This window comes from Delphinus delphis, chromosome 18 (genome assembly GCF_949987515.2).
Source record: "Delphinus delphis chromosome 18, mDelDel1.2, whole genome shotgun sequence".
Taxonomy (NCBI): Eukaryota; Metazoa; Chordata; class Mammalia; order Artiodactyla; family Delphinidae; genus Delphinus; species Delphinus delphis.
In genome coordinates, this window is record NC_082700.1 from 15560773 (window position 1) to 15583816 (window position 23044).

Below are 23044 nucleotides of genomic sequence, written 5' to 3' on the forward strand. Positions count from 1 at the left end.
CCACTCTGGCCCCGCGCCCCGCCCGCCTTCGCTAGCGCGGCTCCGCCCCGGCCGCCAGCGGGCGCAGAAGCGTCTGGAACCTGGACCCACCCGGGATACTACTCTGGCCCCGCGGAGCAGGCGGAGCAGGTATGCTATGGGTGGTCCCCTCAGTCCGAACCCGGAGCTGCCTCCAGGGCCTCCGGGAGCCCCGGGGAAAGGGTGGAGCCCCCGCCCGGGAAGACGCGAGCCGCAGAATTGCGGTCTCCGGTCCCGGGCCGCGTCGGTCTCCATGGCAACGCGCGGCGCACGCAGCTCCTGGCCCCCGCGGGAGTTCTGCCACCTTCCCGCCGGCCGCCTCCCGGAGAGTGTTTCTAAGGGAGAAGGATTTTTTCTCCGGAACTTAGGGGCTTCCACCCACCGGTGCCTCTTGGGCGGGAGCGTCGCGGTCCCTCAGTTCCTGCGCAAGTGCCCTCGAGTTCCGATTCCGCCAGCGCCTCCCTCAAAACCCGGCCCTCCAGTGTCCCCAAGCCTTCCCTGGCTGCGGAGCTGGCTTCCAGCCCTATCCCACCTAATCGTCACCCCTTCCTGCACTGACACAAATTACTCAAAAACGTAACCTGCCTGCTCACTCAGGTTTTAAAAAGCAGCAAGATTCCCTAACTGTACTATTGAATATAACGGGGAAATGCAGTGGAGCAGTTTACCCAAAGACCCAGAGGCTGGCGGCTGGCCGAGGGCCGCCCGGCCGCGTAGCTTCCAGAGAGGTGGCAAGTGGTCGGAGGCAAGTGCTGGGCCGCCAGAACCTGCCCAAGACAGTTCAGAAACAACCCCACTGGGAATTACTGGCCCGTTTTTTGCCCACGGGCTATTGAAGGTGTAGTTGTGTTACAAGCACCGTGTTTCCAAAGAAATGGTAGAGAGGAAGGGACCACACCGCTTACTACCCCCGGAGAATTCACCTTCCCCTCTCGAGAAGCCAGGACCCTGGGCTGAGAGTGACGAACCCAAATCAAAGGAGCCTGGGCACCAAAGGGAATGTTAGACCTTTTAACTGGGGATTCTGACTGGGTAGGTCTTGGATGGGGCCCTTGTATACTCTGGCCTTACACACCCTCCTGCCATACCGAATCTGAACAGACGAATCTAAGTGCCACAGTGACTCTCTTTATTATAAAGTCTATACTTCAATCTGTAAATTCTTGGTACTGCTACACTGGAAGAAGTAGTGAAGTAGCAGGGAGTCACCTGATAAGAACAGCTGCAAACTTTTAGGTCTCAGCTGCCAGGAGCAGCGTGGCCAGTGGGGGAGTGATTTTCCAAAACGGTGAACAGTTCCTGGTAAAGTTCCGAACAAGGTGCAGGCAAGCCTTGATTTACATGTAGTTGCATTCCTCGAAAATTCAGTGTTAAATAAAACTGTCCAAAATATACTTTGTATTTAGATGTAAAATAGTTTGGTTTTAGCCGCAGATAATTATAAACGGATTTTTCCAAGCACATGAATGTGTACGGAGACTTTTTAAGGTCGTAGGGGCGCTGGAAAATACTGTGCGGGACCGTCTCTAGCATCGCAGAATCTTAGTATCTCAGACCCCAATGGCTTCTGAAAGCCTTCGTGCCTGCCTCTCCATCTCAGCGAACAGAAAAAAACTCCGTAAGTTTCAAAAATTTCCCCTAGGGGGCAGTAACGCCCCACTGAGAAAGGCTGGACTGTAAAACCACACCAGCAGGACAATTCCTGCTGTCTAGAGGTGCCCAGGCGGGGATATTATATTTTTCTTTCTCAGAACAATCTTCAAAAACATTGTTATTTCCATTTCAGAAATTAGAAAAGAGAGGTTTTACGAATTAAGTTATTTGCCCGAGATGACAACACTAGGGTGTATCAAAGTTGAGCTGCAGCCCCAGTCTGACCATGGAGCTGACCAAGCTCTGTCTCACTTTGGTTGTTACCTGTGGCCGCAAGGAAGGTTATTTGATTCAGTCTTGGCGAAATTAGAATGAAAGTTTTAGCAAAATGAGTTCTTACATTGTAGTGGTCTGTTTTCTGACTTGTTCATATTTATGAAAAGTGTGCAATAAAATTTCATTGCTCTCATTTCAGGTAACTCCATTCATTGGAGACCATGGATAAATATGATGTGATTAAGGCCATTGGGGAAGGTGCCTTTGGGAAAGCATACCTGGCCAAAGGGAAATCAGATAGCAAGCACTGTGTTATAAAAAAGATCAATTTTGAAAAGGTAAAGTTAAAAAGTTAAAATTCCTGTTCATTTTCAGTGGTATATTCATCTGGCTTTTAATCCAGTTTGTCAAGGAAACACATCTTTTTTTTTACAAGTATGAGTGAGTTGACTTTTGTTTGCTCAAGTCCATTGTCCAAACAGCAACCAAGGATCTTACTTTCGTTTTTATTTTTAAATTTTATTTTTATTTTTGGCTGAGCCATGCGGCATACGGGATCTTAGTTCCCCGACCAGGAATGGAACCCATGCCCCCTGCTGGGGAAGCAGAGAGTCTCAACCACTGGACTGCCAGGGTAGTCCCCAGTGATCTTATTTTTAAAGAAGGAAAGAAAGAAAAAAAGGAAAAGAGAAAAAGCTGTTATCGTCCTGGCTCCTATGGTACTCCTTACAGTGATAACATCTTTTTTTTTTTTTTTTATTCTATGGCATGTCTGTGAGATGCCCCCTCCTCCGTTGCTCTAGTTCCTCTGTTTTGCCGTGCGCTTCCTCTGACTGCCTCTCCAAATTCAGGTCCCCTCCACAAGGAGACCTTCCCCAAGCATCCTAGCCAAGGTAGCTCCCTGACTTCAGTCACTCCTTATCACACCACCCTGGTTTATTTTCTTAGTAGCATTTATAAAGATCTGGAATTACTCTGCTCACTTATTTCTTGTCTATCTCCTTCCCCATGCAGAACAGTGCCTGGCACATAATAGGCGCTCGAAAATATGTATTGAATGCATTGAAGGAATGGAGGAAAATCCTATGTTATTGTTAGTCTAATGGTTTTGGAGAATAATTAAATATATTTGATTTAAGAGGAATCATTTTTGCTAAATTTCCCTTGGTTTGTGTTTATGTTACCCTCTCTAGTGGCTGTGTTGGCTTCAGATATACGGGGATAACAGTGTCCGTTATGGGCTAGAATACATGTTAAGGCAAGTCTCGTTGGTTACCTTCTGGAGGATTTATAAGTGAGAGGAGCAGAAAAACTTCCATACAAAATGGGTACAAAATGGATGAATCAAGTTGCACTTATGTGAATGTACTTAGTGCCACTGAACTGTACACTTAAAAATGGTTAAAATGGTATCAATTTTATGTTGTATATATTTTACCATAATTTTTAACAATTGGGGAAAAATAGGGACTTCCCTGGCAGTTCAGTGGTTAGGAATGGGTGCTTTCACTGAAGGAGCCTGGGTTCAATCCCTAGTGGGGGAACTAAGATCCCACAAGCCATGCAACATAGCCAAAAAAAAAAAAAAAAAAAAATTGGGGAAAAATAAAAGGACTTCCCAAACTTACATGAAAACTCAGGTGTAGATGATTAGCTTCAGGGCGAATGCTTTATTTACCAATACAGGTCCCTTTTCATGGATCCACCACCTATGTCTGCTAATGTCCTCTTAGTCTAGTGGCCTGTGAGGGCTTCCTTCCACGACCTTATTCTCCTTACTCTCTTTTGTTTATCTGACTGCTCTTTCTCCGGCCTGTCTGTCTCCTCACCCTACGTATGTCCCCGACCACCTATCCTTTGCCAACTCTCTTTCTGTGTACTGTTACCTGACAGTCACCTCCCCTCAATCTTTACCACTAAACAGATCACTCTTAAAACTCTGTCCAGCCTTGGTATCTTCCAGAGCCCTAGTTGTGCATTTCATTAGCCAGCTAGATATCTTCAAGTAGTATCTGTGTGAGTAATCTACTGCTGTGTAACATATTACCCCAAACTTCGTGGCTTAAATAATAGACACTTATTATCTCACAGTTTCTGGGCATTAAGAATTCAGAGTGAGGGGTGTTGAAGACCATCTTGGAAGCTAGCTTACACAATTGTACCCCAAAGTAGAAATTTCTCACTTTTCTAAGCAGATCCAGGTCACCCACTCTGTGCTGCTCTGTGTTAATGACACCAGTATTTTTATGATATCCAGGCTCAAAACCTTGGGGTCATCGGTGAATTTTTTCTCTCTCCCCATCCAATTACTTGCTAAATGCGGTTGACTCTTTCTCTCCCTTGAATTTGTTTCATTCCTTTTGTCAGTGGCCTGGGTTACTTGGATCACTTCAGTACCTTTCTCATGGCTCCAGCTCTCATGTAACAAAATCTTGGGAATTCTCCCCCCAGGCTCCCAAACCTTCACTGGGACAGAAGTCATAGAGGAAAAGATGGCTAGATGCGTCGTCATCTTTGACTACACTAAAATATAAAACTTCTGAGTGACGGAAAACCATCATGAATAAATGGAAAGAAAACTGACAGAATGCCCCAAATACTTGCAAGTGTTGACTAAAGTGTGCTAGCTTTTTTTTGGCCACGCGGTGCAGCATGTGGGATCTCAGTTCCTCCAGCAGGGATCAAACCCAGGCCCTTGGTAGTGAGAGCACGGAGTCCTAACCACTGGACTGCCAGGGAATCCCTGTGCTAGCCTTTTATAAATCTTAAAAAGAAAAACAATTATAACTGAAGAAGTCATCATATACAAATTTCAAACTCGTTAGAAAACTAAGGAAAGTAAAATAAATCTATTGATTTTATATCACTTTTTGCTGATACAATTGGAAAGGATTGAAAAGAATATAGAAGTGGAGGAAGCGGGCACTCTCTTGCTCTGCTGATAGGAAGGTAAATTACCCTGAGGGAAATTTATCAATACGTATCAAAGCCTTAGAAGGATCCATGCCCTGTTTGTATCATTGACGAGGAGTAAGGTCCGAAATACGTTGTAAAGATGAAAAAAAATCAGGCCACAAAAAGTTATGTATATATATGTATGTACTGTTAATGTCACACACACACACACACACACATGCACACACAACATTAACAGTGGTTATTGCTGATTGGTGGGATTTCACCTCTATCATTTCTTTCTGCGTGGTCAGAATTTTTAATATGAAGCATATATTATGTTTTTAAAATTAAGAATTGTATTATTTGTATAAGCAGAAAAAGCTATCTTCATCTTGAAAAAGAAAAGAAAAAAAAAAGTATGCATCCTAGGATCTGGTAGTTCTCCTTCTGGGATTGTATTCCAAGGAAATACCCAGAAATGTGCAGACAGTCAGCAAACAACCTAAATGTCCAACAGTTGGGGATTGGTTAAGCAATTTGTGAAAGACTAAGCTGTTCATCAAAATCATGTTGTAGTCAAAGTATTGACATGAGAAGTATCATAACTTTTGCTAATTAAGAAAATAGTACGTGTAGAATGACGCAATCTTTGCAAAAATATATGCATTATCTCTCTATATAAGTATGTATATTCCCACACATATCTGCCCATACATATAGGAAAGACCTACTTACTACATCATTATCGAGGTGGAGTGTGGGATTATGAGTAATTTTTGCCTTGTACTTTTATATCATTTCACTCTTCAGATTAGTTTTGACACCCCTCTCTGATTTGTTCCCAAGTTCCATTTTCAACCTCCCCTCACATACTCTTCCTTTTTGCCACATGCAAATCCTTTGCACCGCAGCCTCTGTGCTCACCCGAGGGGCTCTTTCTTCCCAAAAGGTCTTTGCCTGCCCATCCAAGCATCAAGATCCCACTTGTTCAGGGCTGAGACTCAGTACACCTTGTAGAAACTTCCAGATCTAAGTAACCTCTCTTTCTCTGTAAACTCCATAGCTTTTTTTTTTTTTTTTTTTTTTTTTTGGTACGCGGACCTCTCACTGTTGTGGCCTATCCCGTTGCGGAGCACAGGCTCCGGACGCACAGGCTCTGGACGCACAGGCTCAGCCGCCATGGCTCACGGGCCCAGCCGCTCCGCGGCACGCGGGATCTTCCCAGACCGGGACACGAACCCGTGTCCCCTGCATTTGCCTTTCAATTTCGTTTATCATAGTCTTTTGAAAAAAACAGTAGTTATAAATTAAAGTAGTTAAGTAGCTAAGTCTATCCTGGTAGCGTATTTCAGTTATTTTTATTTTGAAACTCATATGTACCAATTATGCAATTTAAAGTGGGGGGAAAGATACTGAAGCTTAGAAGATTTAAATAATTTACTGAAAGATACATAGCTAGGAGGCAGTAAAGCTGGGATGGAGAATAGTAATTTTTTAAAAAATTTTCAAATTTAAATGAGGATGAAAAATTTGGGAACTCACACATTACCTGTGGGCCAAATGTTGAAGATCATTACAGAGGGAACTGTGGAGAGGACCAGTGACCCATGGAGGCCAGAAGGGTGGGGCAGCCGGGCCAGAAGTCAGTGTAGAAATGACAAAGCGTCAAGAATGAGGAAGAAAAGGTAGAAATGAGGTGTGGCCATTGCCAATGGCTCCAAAACATTTGAACAATATTGTCCATAGATGATAAATAGAATAATAAGGAAATACATCAGGGAGTGAGGGGAGGAGAGAAATAGGTAAGGCAGATTAAGGGGTACAAGCCTCCAGTTGCAAAATAAATGAGTTATGGGTAGGAAATGCACAGTGTGGGGAATATAGTCAATACTTAATATCTTTGTATGGTGACAGATGGTAACTAGACTTATCTTGGTGATCACTTTAAAATGCACATAAATTTTAAATCACTGTGTTGTGTGATGGAAAATGACATAGTGTTGTAGTTTTTGAATTTTACTTCAAAAACAAACTCAGAAAAAAAGATCAGAATTGTGGTTACCATGGGCGGGTAGTATGGGAAGGGAGAACTGGTTGAAGGTGGTCAAAAAGTACAGACTTCCCGTTACAAGATAAATAAATACTAGGGATGTAACATACAACATGATAAATAGAATTAACACTGCTGATGTTATACATGAAGGTTGTTGAGTAAATCCTAAGAGTTCTCATCACAAGGAAAAAATGTTTTTTCTATTTCTTTAATTTTGTATCTATATGAGATGACGGATGTTCACTAAACTTATTGTGATGATCATTTCATGGTGAGTCAAATTATATGCTGTACATGTTAAACGTATACACTGCTGTATGTCAATTATATCTCAATAAAACTGGAAGGAAAAGCAATAATAAAAGCAAATTAGTTTTTTAAAAAGAAAAGAAAATACATCAAATCTAAAATGAAGTCACGAGAGACATTTTATTTGAAAACGAAAAACGTAGTAATCTTAACATAGAACTTTACTGGTCTGATTTATGTGATATATGACATTTTACTTTTTTTAGATTTCATTTGTTTCTTCTCAGCAGTGATTGCTGCTGGAACGTTGCATTTTTTTTTTTTTTTTTTACAAATTCCTTTGTTGCTGAAAGATAAATATTTAAATAACTTTCCTCCAGATGACTAAATAGTTGACACAGTACACCAATCCAGCAGAGATTTTAATACAGCAGAACTTCACCAGAAATACTTATTTTCTTGTTTCTGATGGTCACTGACAAACCATTGACTAGACATAGGACACTCTAATTCTAGAAATGTCATTTCCTGCCGTTGAGAGATCTGTTGCAGAAGTGCTATTAAAAGCCAGTGAAATCCTGGAGAATTTTCGATGACAGTGAGTAAAAAGCATTCCTTGAAAGCGAATTATCTTTACAGACAACTCTGTCTCTTAATATAATTTAGATGCCCATCCAAGAAAAAGAAGCTTCAGAGAAAGAAGTCATTCTTCTGGCGAAGATGAAACATCCCAACATTGTAACCTTCTTCAGTTCATTTCAAGGTTTGACTTTCTCATTTTCTTAAAGTATTTTAATAAAGTGTGGGCATGTAGACTTCTGTATAACATAGTTCCTGAGAAGTGTGTATAAATTAATTTTTGTAACTGGACTCATTTTCCCATTTACTTAAGTTGTAATTTGAGACATCATCTTTATTCTCTGGTGAGTTTTTGTAGGCAGCTTTCCTAAATTTTCTCAAGTTTGCCCACCTGCCTTTAATTCTCACTCCCTCAGATAGTTAACGATGGGTGTATTAGCTTTGCTGCAGTAAGAAATTTCAGTGACCTACAAGAATACCATCTGTGTCTCACTCACATTACATGTTGGCTACGGTTGGGTGGGGTCTTTACTTTTTTAATTTATTATTATTATTATTTTTGGCTGTGCCTCATGGCTTGTGGGATCCCGGCAGTGAAAGCGCCGGGTCCTAACCACTGCACTGCCAGGGAACACCCAGAAGGAGTCTTTAAGTCTGGGGTCCAGCCTGAAGGAGCAGAGCACATATGGAGCTGTTTTCCTGAGCCAGAGGAAAGAGCAGGACACAGAGCCCACCACACCCTCACTCTCAGATCCCTGCTAGGATGTGGCATGTTTCTTACGTTCCTTATGTGCTCACGTTCGGGGTGCAAAGCAGCCGCAACCAGCTCCGGGAACGGGGTGATGGTGGGGGAGGGTGCACTCTGCCTCTGTGAGTCCTTGCATGTCCCGGGGCAACGGGGAGGGCTGTACAATTCTCCTACAGAGAGGCAGCCAAGCAAATGGCCAGAATAGAGGGGAAAAACTTTAAGGCCTCAATTCCCTTCTCTGTGTGCCTGAATACAACATTTCTGCTGCCTCTATCACTTGACTCCAAAGGTTAAAAAACAAAAAGCCCACTAAAAACACCATAAAAGGAGCGTTGGTCATTCATTCAGTTAAGTATTGATCGAGTGCTTACGCTGATGCATTTTTCTAGGCGCCAGGAATACAGCAGTGAACAAACACAACAGGCACAAATTCCTGTCCTCGTGGCTCTTACATTGTAGTGGGAAGAGACAGACAATAAACACATATACAGCACGTCAGGTGTTTAAAAGGCTGTGACAGGGCTGTCTGTGTCCCCAGTTCACCATGGGGCATCCCCATCCCAGCACCCAGCACTGGGGGTGCTTGAATTCACAGGTCAGAATTAGTTCATGGAGCAGGAATGTTGCCTAGATATCTTCAAGCACCACCAGGGGTGTAAAAATCAGTAAATAAATTTTAAAAGCTATCTTTTGAGCTTTTACACTGTGCAGGGCACTGTGTTTCTTGCAAATTAAAACCACTGCATTCAAAATAGCTCTCTATGTTTCTTGCAAATTAAAACTGGGTACATTCCTTAAAAGAGCTCTCGGGACACCTCCAAGGTCTTTCTGGGAGCTGAGAGTACATGTGAGCCGGGAATTTATTTGTACCGAGCAACTTCTAAGGGGCAGCCGCTGAATAAGGTGCCTTGCATTCCTGTTCATTGATTCCTAACAGCGACGCCATTAGACAGTCTTCCTTTTCCTCATTCTGTGGGTTATGATTGTGACTCCCTGTGACTCGTAAGTCCTGCTCATCGTCAGGCCTTCTCTGAGATCCCAATTCAAGTTACAGCCCCCTGTACCGATCTCGCCAGCACTTTTGTACTGTGTGTGTATGTTCATATACGCCATTAGGAACTGTCTAATATTTGTCTCCCTTTAAGACAGTAAACATAACAAATTCTTTTGCTTACCACTTGCTCCTCAGCATGTAGCACACAGTAGGTGCTCATACACGTTTGCTGAATGAGTGCCTAGACTGGGCCATTTAGGAGAGTAGAGTATGTCTTTTTTTTTTTAATTGATTAATTAATTTTTTGGGCCACACCCCACTGCATGCAGCAGCAGTCCCCAACCTTTTTGGCACCAGGGACCAGTTTCGTGGAAGACAATTTTTCCACGGACCGGGGGTGGGGTGGGTGGATGGTTTTGGGATGATTCAAGTGCATTCCATTTATTGTGCACTTTATCTCTATTATTATTACATTGTAATATGTAATGAAATAGTTAAACAACTCACCATAATGCTGACAGGAGGCGGAGCTCAGGCAGTACTGCAAGCGATGGGGAGTGGCTGTAAATACGGATGAAGCTTCGCTCACTCTTCCTCCACTCACCTTCTGCCACGTGACCCGGTTCCTAACAGGCCACGGACTGCTAGTGGTCCATGGCCCCGGGGTTGGGGACCCCTGGCATGCAGAATCTTAGTTCCCCAACCAGGGGTCGAACCCGTGCCCCCTGCAGTGGAAGCACAGAGTCTTAACCACCGGACCGACAGGGAAGTCCCTGGAGTATGTCTTTACACCGTGCAAAATGGATATTTGAGGATGGTTTACGCTGGATACCATTATCAAATTAGAGGTCATTTTTTACAGCAGAAATAACCTTCACTGACTTCGTTTATGTTGTAAGCTTAAACTTTCTTACGATAGCCTTTTCCTTTGCTTAACTAGAGCACGTCTGTGTTTGGGAAAACTGGAGCTGTTGTGACGGCTTTGAGTTTGCCTGGCAGTTTGTTGGGACTTGAAACACTGAGCTTATCTGAAAGCCTCAGAGGTCCTTGCAACACCTGACTCTAGAGAGTTGGGGGAAAGCCTTCGTTTACCCTCAAACAGCTCACCTCGGAACAGAAGAACCCTGGCTCTCGTTCATTAGTTGTTTGTCTATAGAAAGTAGAAGTTTTCATAAGTTTGAAGCAACATGAGAAAAATAAGAGAATGTAGTAAGATTTTCCTAAGGCTAAATTAATTCCACTTAAATTCCTTCAGTAAATTTTTATCAAGTACCTATAATTTGCTAGGCATGGTCTAGGTAAAATAGGCCCAAATCCCTGCACTGCTGTTTTCTGTTGCTGTATAACCAGTGAACACGAATTTAATGGCTTAAACAGGCACCCACTCATCCTCTCCCAATTCCTCTGGATTGGAAGCCCGGGCTGGGCTTAGGTGGATTCTCTGCACAGGGTTTCACATAGTTGAAATCAAGATGTCAGCTGTGTCTGCAACCTCATCTGAGGCCGGGTTCTCTTCCAGGCTTATTCCGGTTGTTGGCAGGTTTCATTTACTGCAACTGTAGGACTGAGGTGTCTGCTTTCTTGCTGGCTGTTAACTGGGGGTGATTCTCTGTTTCTAGAGACCAACCGCCCTTCGCTGGCATGTGGCCCCTTCAATAGGCCCTCTCCAGCTGGAACCTCTCACTTCCGTTTCCGATTTCCAGACCCAGATTTAAGTGGCTCTTGTGATTAGGTGTATAATCTCTTTCTATTAACTCAGAGTCAGCTGTTTAGTAACTTTAATTGTATCAGCACATCCCCTTTGCTATGTAACATAATCATGGGAGTGATATCCCATATTTACAGGTTACACTCTCGCTCAAGGGGAGAGAGTTCACAGTGTGTGTGCGTTCGTGCCATCTGAGAATTCTGCCTGCTCTACAACTGTGGAGTTTACATTCCAGGGGTAGAATGTGGGGAGAGACAGACAATAAATGTAAACATAATTAATAAGTACAGTATATGCAGGTTAGAAGTTGATAAGTGCTGTGGGATAATAAAATAGGGGGAGGCAGGAGTGGAGGGAAGCATTGTAAATAGGGCGGTCAGGACAGGCCTTGCTGTGAAGGTGACATTTGAGCACAGACTGAGGAGTCCTGCTAACATCTGGAGAAGAGCTTTCCAGGCAAGGAGAAGAGCCACTGCAAAGGGCTGACGTGTTAAAGGACTAGCCAGGAGGCTTTGGGGAAAGGCCATCTGCTATTGGCCCTGAGTACCTCTGCATGTTTTTGCTGGATATGCCAAGAATGCCAAGCCCTGACCGAAAGCTGGCTTGTTTACTGCTCACTGTAAAAGCAGTCGATTCCTCAAGTGCAGTGTTCCTCTCCTGTAATGTAGCCACTGCGTGCGCAGTTGTCCATCTAGGCTCTGTGGATTTGGGAGACATAGAACGAGTGCTAACATGAAGCTCTGACAGCTGCTTTTGCCAAGAGTAATAAAGTCCTTTGTCTCTGGCCCAGGAATCTCGTGTCTTCTGCCAGCATCCACGACAGTAGTCACAGGCTGGTAAGCAGGGCAGAATCTCACACCTGTGGCAGAAGCCACTGTGGGTGCAGTGCAGTGAGCAAGGGGGCATAGCAGAAGATATTTTTATTCTTTGTGCTGAGCCCGTGTTCCTCCTGGGTTCAGCACTAAAAGGCTTTTATTTTTGTGGAATGATGGTGATACTGGATGATACCTCGTTCCATCAAATCTAGAGGCCATTGGTTGTAAGATACATTCTTATGTGCTGATGATAAGGAAAGATACTGCCCATGAGACTATGACACTATACTTTCATATCACACTTTTTATTTTATATGTATTAAAAGAGCTCTTTTAGACTTGTTTAAACAGAGTTTTGCTTTCTATTACTCTTGTATGTTCATTAAAAGGGAAATATGAGCAGATTAAATTGGTTAAGATAGTCTAAAAATGAATGAGGCTGGGGACACGTGGTTGCTTGAGGCAGAAGCCTGGTGTGTCTCCCTTTGCCTGGCAAAGCAATAAAGCTATTCTTTTCTACTTCACCCCCCCCCCGAAAAACAAAACAAAACAAAAATTAATGAGGCCGTGACGACATCAAGACTGCTGGGCCCACAGTCACCAATTGGAAGATGCCAATGTCTGTAAGACATAATCCTGATTTTTTAAAAGGGCATTTTAGAATAAATTTATTATAATAATTGTTCTTTAAGTGTTGGAATTTGGCAAGACAAAGGTTGCAACCCTGAAGTTAGTGCCCTCTAATAGTTTTGAAAGGTCAGTGACCCATGAGCTTTATAGCTCCAGAAACTCCTGCCCTAGAGGGTGCCGTGCACTTCCTTTTTGGAGTATTCTTTTTTTCTCCTTTCTGCATTTTAAAATATTATACATGCTGAAGACTAAACACAAATCCCACCCCCAAACCTAAAGTGATCTCTCTCTGGGACTTCCCGGGGGGTCCAGTGGTTAAGGCTCTGTGCTTCCACTACATTGCAAGGGGCACGGGTTGGATCCCTGGTCGGGGAGCTAAGATCCTGCAAGCCGCGTGGCGTGGCTACCCCAACCTGAAAAATGTAATTAAAACTAAATATAAAAAAAATAAAGTGATCTCTCTCGCCTCTGCTCTGAGCACTTCTGAACTCTTACTGACCGTTTCACTTGTGTGGCATTTGTAATAAGCTGTGTTATAACGTTAGCGTATATTCTTTATTTCCCTCGGTGAGATTGGAAGTTCTGTGAGAACAAGGATTGTTTCTTATGCCTTTTCCCCTTCCTAAAGTGCTTAATTTTTTTAAACAGGTGGAAAATTTGAGAGCACAAATGACCTTTCCCAGCAGTTCTAACCCCATTAAATATGAAATTAACAATGGCTAGTGGGAAAAAAAGCAGATTTAGAGCCAAATGATGCTCATCGACCTGAATAGTTCCTTCAAGATGGTTCGGCCATGATTAATCCTGCATCAGTCAGTGAATTTCTTCCACTGAAAGCCCGTGTGAGGCTGAGTGAGTTAGATGCTGGTGGAAGGGAAGGAAAATGGAACCCTTTTCGCTTAGTTTCCTTCCTTTGATTTCCCTATGGTTTTGAAATTGCCATCCCTTCATTGCTGTGGCAGCCCTTTCAATGACTGAGCTAAGACAAGTATTAATTCTCCCAAAAATAATACATTCCTGAAAGCAACTGATCTCTAGGTAATCAGGGTAACCCTTCCTGCAATAATATACAATGGAGAAAAGACACTCTCTTCAATAAGTGGTACTTGGGAAAACTGGACAGCTACGTGTAAAAGAATGAAATTAGAACACTCCCTAACACCATACATAAAAATAAACTCAAAATGGATTAAAGACCTAATGTAAGGCCAGACACTATAAAACTCGTAGAGGAAAACATAGGCAGAACAGTCTATGACATAAATCACAGCAAGATCTTTTTTGATCCACTTCCTAGAGTAATGAAAATAAAAACAAAAATAAACAAATGGGACCTAATTAAACGTAAAAGCTTTTGCACAGCAAAGGAAACCCTAAACAAAATGAAAAGACAGTCCTCAGAATGGGAGATAGTATTTGCAAATGAAGCGACTGACAAGGGATTAATCTCCAAAATATACAAACAGCTCATGTAGCTCAATATCAAAAAAACAACCCAATCAAAAAATGGGCAGAAGATCTAAATAGACATTCCTCCAGAGAAGACATACAAATGGCCAAAAAGCACATGAAAATATGCTCAACATCACTAATTATTAGAGAATTGCAAATCAAAACTACAATGAGGTATCACCTCACACCAGTCAGAACGGCCATCATAAAAAATTTACAAGCTAAATGCTGGAGAGGGTGTGGAGAAAAGGGAACCCTCCTACACTGTTGGTGGGAATGTGTAAATCAGTGCAGCCACTGTGGAGAACAGTATGGAAGTTCCTTACTGGTACAGCTACCATATGATCTAGCAATCCCACTCCTGGGCATATATCCAGAGAAAACCATAATTTGAAAAGATACATACACCCCAATGTTCATTGCAGCACTGTTTACAATAGCCAGGACATGGAAGCAACCTAAATATCCATTGACAAAGGAGTGGTTAAAGAAGATATGGTACATATATACAATGGAATATTACTCAGCCATAAAAAAGAATGAAATAATGCCATTTGCAGCAACATGGATGGACCTAGAGATTATCATACTAAGTGAAGTAAGTCAGACAGAGAAAGACAAATATCATATGATATCTCTCATATGTGGAATCTAAAATAATGGTATAAATTAACTTATTTACAAAACAGAAATAGAGTCACAGGTGTAGAAAACAAACTTATGGTTACCGAGAGGGAAAGAGAGGGGAGAGACAAACTGGGAGATTGGGATTGACATATACACACTACTATATATAAAATAGATAACCAATAAGGACCTACTATATAGCACAGGGAACTGTACTCAGTACTCTGTAATGGCCTATATAGGAAAAGAATCTAAAAAAGAGTGGATATATGTATATGTATAACTGATTCACCTTGCTGTACACCTGAAACTTACACAACATTGTAAATGAACTATACTCCAGTAAAAAATTTTAAAAACCCAACAAAACAAACAAACAAAAAACAAAACCCTTCTTGGACTCTCCGGTCTTTCCTTCATGGCCTCTTGTTCTCTCTGCCTGTGTGTGTGCAGACTTCTGTTGTAACTCTTCTCACTGATACTGATATTGACTGATGCCCCGTCTAGACTGTCACCTCCTTATTCAGGAAGGATAGCTTATTTGCTTTTTATTCCTAGCACAGCGTTCCTTAGCATGTCTTCCATAAAAGTTTGTTGATGAGTGAACGGATCTGTCCCTTTAAGAGGGGAGGTGGACCAATGGAAGTGTTCTGTGAAAGAAGCACTCAGTTTGTGAATGAGAAGCAACCAAGGGCAGGTGCTGTCAGGTTACCGATAGCGCCTTTAAAGTTGGCTTAAGCCAACCTAAGTGTCCATCAGCAGATGAATGGATAAAGAAGATGCAGCATATATATACAATGGAATATTACTCAGCCATAAAAAGAAACGAAATTGAGTTATTTGTAGTGAGGTGGATGGACCTAGAGTCTGTCATACAGAGTGATGTCAGAAAGAGAAAAACAAATACCGTATGCTAACACATATATATGGAATCTAAAAAAAAAAAATGGTTCTGATGAACCTAGGGGCAGGATAGGAATAAAGATGCAGACAGAGAGAATGGACTTGAGGACACGGGGAGGGGGAAGGGTAAGCTGGGATGAAGTGAGAGAGTGGCATGGACATATATACACTACCAAACGTAAAATAGATAGCTAGTGGGAAGCAGCCGCATAGCACAGGGAGATGAGCTCCGTGCTTTGTGACCACCTAGAGGGGTGGGATAGGGAGGGTGGGAGGGAGATGCAAGAGGGAGGGGATATGGGGATATATGTATACGTATAGCTGATTCACTTTGTTATACAGCAGAAACTAACACACCATTGTAAAGCAATTATACTCCAATAAAGATGTTAAAAAAAATAATAAAGTTGGCTTAAGCTACTTGGAAGAAAGAGGTAGCAAATGATAGATATTTGGCAAGAGATTCTGACGTTGAATGAATACTTAATAATTACAGGGCAAAATACTAGGAAGATTAACACTTGCTGATAAGCCTGCTTTTGTGCGATCATTTTGTGTTCCTTAGATGTTTTTATGAAACCACTCTACAAACCTTTATTAAGCCCCTTCCATGTGCCAGGTACAGGGAATACAAAAGTACTAAGTATGGAGTCTGTCTTCAGGGAACCCGCAAACTAGTGGGAGAGACAAACAAGTTAGTAGAAGCCCTTATTCTAACAAGAACCCATCTGGTAGTTGTTTGGTTAAAGAAAAAAGCTGATTAAGCAGGAAGTCATACAAACTTATTTTAATCTATAAATACAAAATCATTTGCCAAACTTCTGACGTAAGACCAAGGCCTTGTCTTTGATTGTGAGTCCACCGATTGGAGTTCGGAATCTTCTTTCGTACATAGGGCTCCCCCCACCCCCAATTTATAATTTCCAATTTCTTTTCTTTAGACTGGAGTAAGAATTTACAGGTACTCTCTGTGTCCAGTCTTATGAAAGCTTCCCCGTTATTTTCCACTGCTTCCACCCAACATTTAGGTCAGTGACTTTTTTTTTTTTTTTAAGCTACTCACTTTTACTGAGTCATCCACAGGATTCAATGTAGTTTTTGTAGAAATAATCACATCTTCCTTTTCCCATTCATCTTTCATCAGTTGATGTAATAATTACAATAGCAAGTATAATTGGCATAAACAAATTAGGGAATGAACACAATGATCTTGGTAAGAATCAGTGGGAGCAGAGGTACCTGGGCATAGATGAGTCCAGAAGCCACCAGGGTAACCTTGAGCGGACAGTGGTCATGAAGAGTGCCCTTCAATCTAGTGAGTAGGTCAGGCAGAGGTCAGTTAGAAGCGTGTCTACTGTACTCAACAACATGGTTGAATAAGCCCCATATAAATAAAAGTTTATGCCCAAATTCAAGGGTGTATTAATTCTTCCTGAGGTGCTGAAAAAGATTCACAGCTGCTTTTTTATAGCAGATTTCCAATCTCCTGCAGGAATGTATTAAAAATAATTGCTCTCATTTATTGAACTCTCATTATGTGCAGGTATTGTTCTAAGTATGTGACATGGATTAAAAACCATTGAAAAGATTAAATGAGGAAAGATAAAACAATCCCAAGAGGAGTTTCTATATTATTATCTCCATCTTACAGATGAAATAACGAGGCACAGAGAAATTAAAATAACTTGCCCAGAGTCACAGAGCTAAGAAATTTAAGTGGTGAAGTGGGATTAGAGCCCAGTCCATCTCGATTCTACAGCCAGAGTTTTAAACTATTATGCACTGCATTTTTCTGCTATATTCTCCACCTTCTAGAACTTAAAGGCAAATAATTAGTAAATATTTGAAACCCATCCAGCACTGAGTGATGCCTTTTCTTATAGAGAACAACAGGCTGTTTATTGTGATGGAGTACTGTGATGGAGGGGATCTCATGAAAAGGATCAAAAAACAACGGGGAGTGTTACTTAGTGAAGATCAGGTAAAAAACTCTTCTAATTTGCCTTTTAATTTATATTGGGGGATTAAATTGATAATGTCATAAGTAATAGACTGTTTATATGAAGCATGCTTTGTGGAAGAGAAATACAAACTATAAAATAATGGATCAGTATTCTTGATAGGTCTAGCCTAGGACATGTTTGCAATTGAACTTAAATTGAATCTCTTTTTGAGAGTGAACTTTGCTTCAGAAAGAACCGTGTCTGATTTTTGGACAATCTCACGTAGGATGCCTCTGAGATGAACCTTCATGGCGGAAAAAAAAGAGTGAATGTGGATGTTCCTCAGCCATTTAAAATGTGATGTATTTATAGCTTCACTTTTCTTCCTTTTATCGTTGGGTACTCTTTTAAAATAGCTATCCCACTTTGCTAGGGAGGATAGACGCTCTTCTTAGCAATGGCTATGTAGCTTCATTCGCTATTAAGAGAGAGGAGAGAAAAGGTGAAGAATAATGGCCTCAGGTCTCATTCTCTCTTTGCACAAACACATTTTTCTTCTATTCTCTGACCTCCCTTTGATACCCTCTTGGGAGTTGTACTCGTGAAGGAGACAGGTGTGTGGGGTGGGGACTGAAGAATTGGACTCAGGGCCTGTGTGATTGATGGGAAAGGCCACGGCCTCAGGCAGGGCACAGGAATGGCCTGCCATCTTTATTTAGGGCATTTGTTTCTTCGTTCTCTTTTAGCATTTAAGAGCATCAGGCCCAAATAATTTCCTCCTAGAGTTAAATTGAATGTGGTGGGTTTCCCCAGTGGCGCAGTGCTTAAGAATCCACCTGCCAGTGCAGGGGACACGGGTTCGAGCCCTGGTCCGGGAAGACCCCACATGCCGCGGAACAACTAAGCCCGTGCACCACAACTACTGAGCCTGCGCTCTAGAGCTCGCGAGCCCCGACTACTGAGCCCGCGTGCCACAACTACTGAAGCCTGTGCACCTAGAGCCCATGCTCCACAACAAGAGAAGCCACTGAAAGAGAAGCCCACGCATCACAACGAAGAGTAGCCCCCGCTCACCGAAACTAGAAAAAGCCCGTATGCAGCAACAAAGACCCAACGCAGTCAAAAAAAAAAAAAAAATTGAATGTTGTGAATGTATGAATGATTAAAGAATCAGTATCTCTAACCTCTGTAAATTTAATCAAGCATTCTCCCTATGCTCATTTACATTATATATTAAATTCTGTATTTGTAGAAACCCTCCTTTCTTCCTATCTAGGTGTTTTTTTGCCGCATTTAATAAAAATACTTTTCTCTACACAATTTCAAACTACATTTCCCGTTTGGGGGAAAGAACTAAAATTACAACTGAATCTTAGTATCTGGAATGTAGCTTTTTTTTCTGTTGTTTTCCTCTCTGTGTATAATTTGGTGGACAAAGAATCATTGAAATTATAGAGTCATTTAAATAAATCTCTATAGGTATAGACATAGTTTAATAAAGAGGCTCATGGCCAGCTAAGAAAATCATATCTAAGAAATAAAATTAAACTTTAAAAAGTTTAAAAGTAAAATATTTCTTAGTTTTATATTATATACTTGTATGTTGATATTTCATTAAAAATTTTAGTAACCTCACAGATTCTCCACTTCTTCCTCTTTCTCTCTTTGCCCTTGACACCTTCCTTCCACTGAAAAGGAAAAAGCAGTGGCACTAGGGTTATCAGGAAACAGAGCTGCTTGTCTACCCTCCTGATGCAGTTAGCAACCCAATGTTAAGAAAAAAGAAGATCATGACTTGCCTCCCTCTCTTTCTTGGTTCTGTTTATCTTTCTCTGAGTGCGGTGTTCCTTTTCATACCAACTCATTTGGATTGCCTTTTCACGCCTCCATGTTTCTAACTGTAAAAAGAAAATAGTACGATAAGATGGTATACCTATTAGCTTCATTCATATAACCGCACACACAAGTATATTATTCCTCTCTTCTTGTATGTTATCATGAAGACATTTCAGTGATCACCAGACTCCTCATCAGTTTTGTTTCATGTTCCCTCTACAGATTCTGAGTTGGTTTGTACAGATTTCTCTAGGACTGAAACATATTCATGACAGGAAGATCTTACACAGGGACATAAAAACACAGGTAACAGCTCAGAGACAAAATCAAGACAGATCTTTTGTTTTCTTGAAACATCTCCAGCAACATAGCATTTTCTCCACTTACAGAACATTTTCCTTAGCAAGAATGGAATGGTTGCAAAGCTTGGGGACTTTGGTATTGCAAGAGTCCTGAACAAGTAAGTACTTTTCAAAAACATTTTCTTTCTGATCGTAACAGCCAAAATATGTATTTTTAGTTATCATGAATTAAGATATTAAGAGCTTGGTTTCCCAATAATTTTTGATAACTGTTTATATAAGTGTATTAAATCATTCAGATGCTACTTTGTCTGAGATTAAAATTTGCAGGTAGATAGGAGAAGGATGGTGGCGATGTATAGTGTGATACAAGCTGATCAAATGAGATGTGACTGAAATGCGTATAAAGCTAGTGAGCGTTTCGTGAAACAGGCAAATTCACACGTGCTGGGGGGAATGTATTGATGCAGCTGTTTTGGAAGACAGCTTGGTGGTCATAAATATCAAGAGATTTTTAAATGTTCCATTTCTGAGAATTTATTCGAAGGGGATAATTTGAAATCTGGAATAACTTAGATGCCTAATAATTGGGAAATGGTCACATTTCATAAAACTTAGCACAGCATGTACCTGAATATTATAAAGCCACTAACATTTATGATTTGGAAGACTTCTTGATAACGTGAGGACAAACTTTGTTATATTAAGTAATAAAAAAGAAAAAAGGGAATTCTGAATTTTAAATATGCTGTGATCACAGCTATGTGGAAAATATGCATGGAAAAAAGACAAGAAGGAAATATGTCAGGATTTTAACCTAGTTGTTTGGGGGTTTTAAGAGTCTGGGTAAATTTTTTCTTCTTTATTTACTTTTATGTTTTCCAAATTTTAAATCATGAGATTGCATTACTTTAGTCACTGGAAAGAGGGAAGTTTTACATGCGAGGGTTTCGCAATGTAACAATGGTACCTCTTCGTGCAATCTTTAAGCCATAAAATTTCTTCTAATGTGTAGATTTTGGGGAGGTGAATTATAAGCTTAAAAATCAATGAATTTTATTACTATATTATTAATATACGGTGTTTTGCTTTATTTTAGTATGTGATACATCAAATTTTGTGTCCACTTTTATACTTTTTTCTTGCATGTATGTGTATGTCTTAAGCCCTTTCTTCAGTAATACACTGTGTTATTTTATTATTTAATATAATTTTGCTAGTACCATGGAACTTGCTAGAACTTGTGTTGGAACGCCTTACTACTTGTCCCCAGAGATCTGTCAGAATAAACCCTACAACAATAAAACGTGAGTTGCTGACGTTTGGTTCGAAAGTCGCAGTAAAATCTGGTGCATTCTTTCTTATGGTGCTTTTGTAATTTCATTTTCTCCACCTGTGAAGTGAGGCTCCCAGTGACTGTCTCTGACCACTTCAGTGTTCTCTGAAGGTTTTGAACTTATTTAGAAAAGACACATTTCTTTTGAAGATGCCAGTGATAGAAAGAATAACATTGAAAATCGCAGTCACTGTGATGTCCATCTGTGTATTTGATTCTCATGCTTTCTAAGCCCTGTTTAGCCTGTTGCAGGAAAGTGCTGTAAATGGGTCAGAAGACGGTGAGGCTGGTGACTGAGTACTGGTTTAGCAGCCAGGAATCCTAATATTGACTCAGTCGGCAATTGCACCAAGTCAGTCCATCTCTGTGGGCCTCAGTTCCCCTACCTGCAACAAAGAGAGCTGGTAATAGTTAAGGCATAGGTAGACAGGTAATTGTTAAGGCATCTTCCAGCTTTAAAATTCAGCTGGCTTTTATGTATGTGGTACCAGAGCGTACTGTCAGGAATAATAATATTAATAGACACAGTGATAAAAGATGAAGATGAGGTAGTTTTTACTTCCATGGAAGGAGAAGGAAAAATTTTCACTTTTCAAAGCTGTCTGCCAGCTGAACCAGTTGGCCTTGCAGGAAGACTGAGTTTCTTTGTGGAGTTAATGTCTGTTTGTTTAGGAAAATACCCAAGGGATATTTGGCTGTTTTACTTTGAAAGAGAGGGCAAAGCCCTAAAAAAGAGTGGTAAACATTTCTCCACATAGTGAAAGAGCAGGCATTTCTTGGAGACAGCCTCTGACTTAGAGAAGGGGTTTGGCCTCAAGCTGAGCCGGAATGCAGCTTGTGTAGCGGGGGTAGAAGGGCAGGCTGTCCAGAGCAGAGCACAGTGCTGCATAGAGAGACCCCTAGCTCCGCAGCATTGCTTTGTTTCCTTGCACTGCATTTTTAAGGATTTGAGTCAATATTTAAATATGCTGGCCTGATGCTTTCAATAATTGGAAGATCCTAGCAGTAATTGTTATGAAACCAGATTCATTTGCCTGATGAACAGACAGGCCAAATGCTGAGGCACTGAGGTTTGCAGCAGAGAAAGGGTTTATTCACAAGGCAGCCAAATGAGGAGACTGGAGTACAAGTCTTAGATCTGCCTCCCTGAAGGTGAGGGGCTTGAGATATTTACGTGTGGTCTTTGGCGTGGTCTTAGGCCTGGGGAAGGAGGATTGGAGGTAGGGAAGAGGTGAGGTAACTGGTGTTCTGGATACACATATCTGAGTTACCTCCTTCATAGGATGCATGTTCAAAAATGGAGGTGTTTAGCATGATCAGAGGGTGGTGTTTTGGGCCCTCTGAGGTCAAAAGGTCATTCATTGGACACCTGCACAGGCCTAGTTTTAACACATTTTTTTCAAGTTCATTGAGTACCAGATACTCTGGTCATCACTTAGTCTAACTTTGGTTTTGTCAATAGCCTTGAATAGAATATTCCTTTCTAAATCAACCAGATGTCACCCTTTGAATCAAACAAATCCATGTTTGAGTTCTGCCTTCCTCCTCCAAATTGCTCAAGATTCCACACATGGACACATTTTCTTCGAGCTCATCACATGAAGTAAATATTGAGCCATCAGATTCTAGCAAAGCCTGTATACCTTTTCTTTGCTAGGATTCTGACAAACTACAAATTTTCCCTCTAGTCTCATTAAGAATTGATAATGTACTGAAAGCATTTGTGAAAACTTGTCAACCTATGTAAAACTGTAAAGATGCACCAATATAATGTACTGTAAGGATAGAGGTTTTCATTGAGAACTACTGATATTTCTTAGCCTGTCAACTCTTATCTTACCCAGGGATATTTGGTCTCTTGGCTGCGTCTTATATGAGCTCTGCACACTCAGACATCCTGTAAGTATATTAATCGTCAGATTAATCTTGAACTACATAAATGAAATTAACCTCTTGAGAGGAAAAGGTTAATGTTTGGTTTTATTAGATTGTTAAAAATTATATGAACAAGCTATTAACAAGAATGACAGCTCCATATATACTGACATGGAAAGATATCCAAGCTATATTATAAAGTACACAAT

General features: G+C 41.2%; 1 protein-coding gene across 1 annotated transcript in view; it reads left to right on the top strand.

The window, feature by feature from the left end:
- Positions 1 to 47: 47 nt before the first annotated feature.
- NEK5 (NIMA related kinase 5) overlaps positions 48 to 23044 on the top strand; it is a 44270-nt gene continuing 21273 nt past the window's right edge. Inside the window, exons 1-8 of the mRNA XM_059995864.1 lie at positions 48 to 129; positions 2087 to 2225; positions 7754 to 7850; positions 17427 to 17524; positions 19545 to 19628; positions 19712 to 19782; positions 20845 to 20931; positions 22805 to 22859. Of these exons, the coding sequence (XP_059851847.1) occupies positions 2109 to 2225; positions 7754 to 7850; positions 17427 to 17524; positions 19545 to 19628; positions 19712 to 19782; positions 20845 to 20931; positions 22805 to 22859 (609 nt within the window). The 5' untranslated portion in view covers positions 48 to 129; positions 2087 to 2108. The remainder of the gene's footprint in view (positions 130 to 2086; positions 2226 to 7753; positions 7851 to 17426; positions 17525 to 19544; positions 19629 to 19711; positions 19783 to 20844; positions 20932 to 22804; positions 22860 to 23044) is intronic.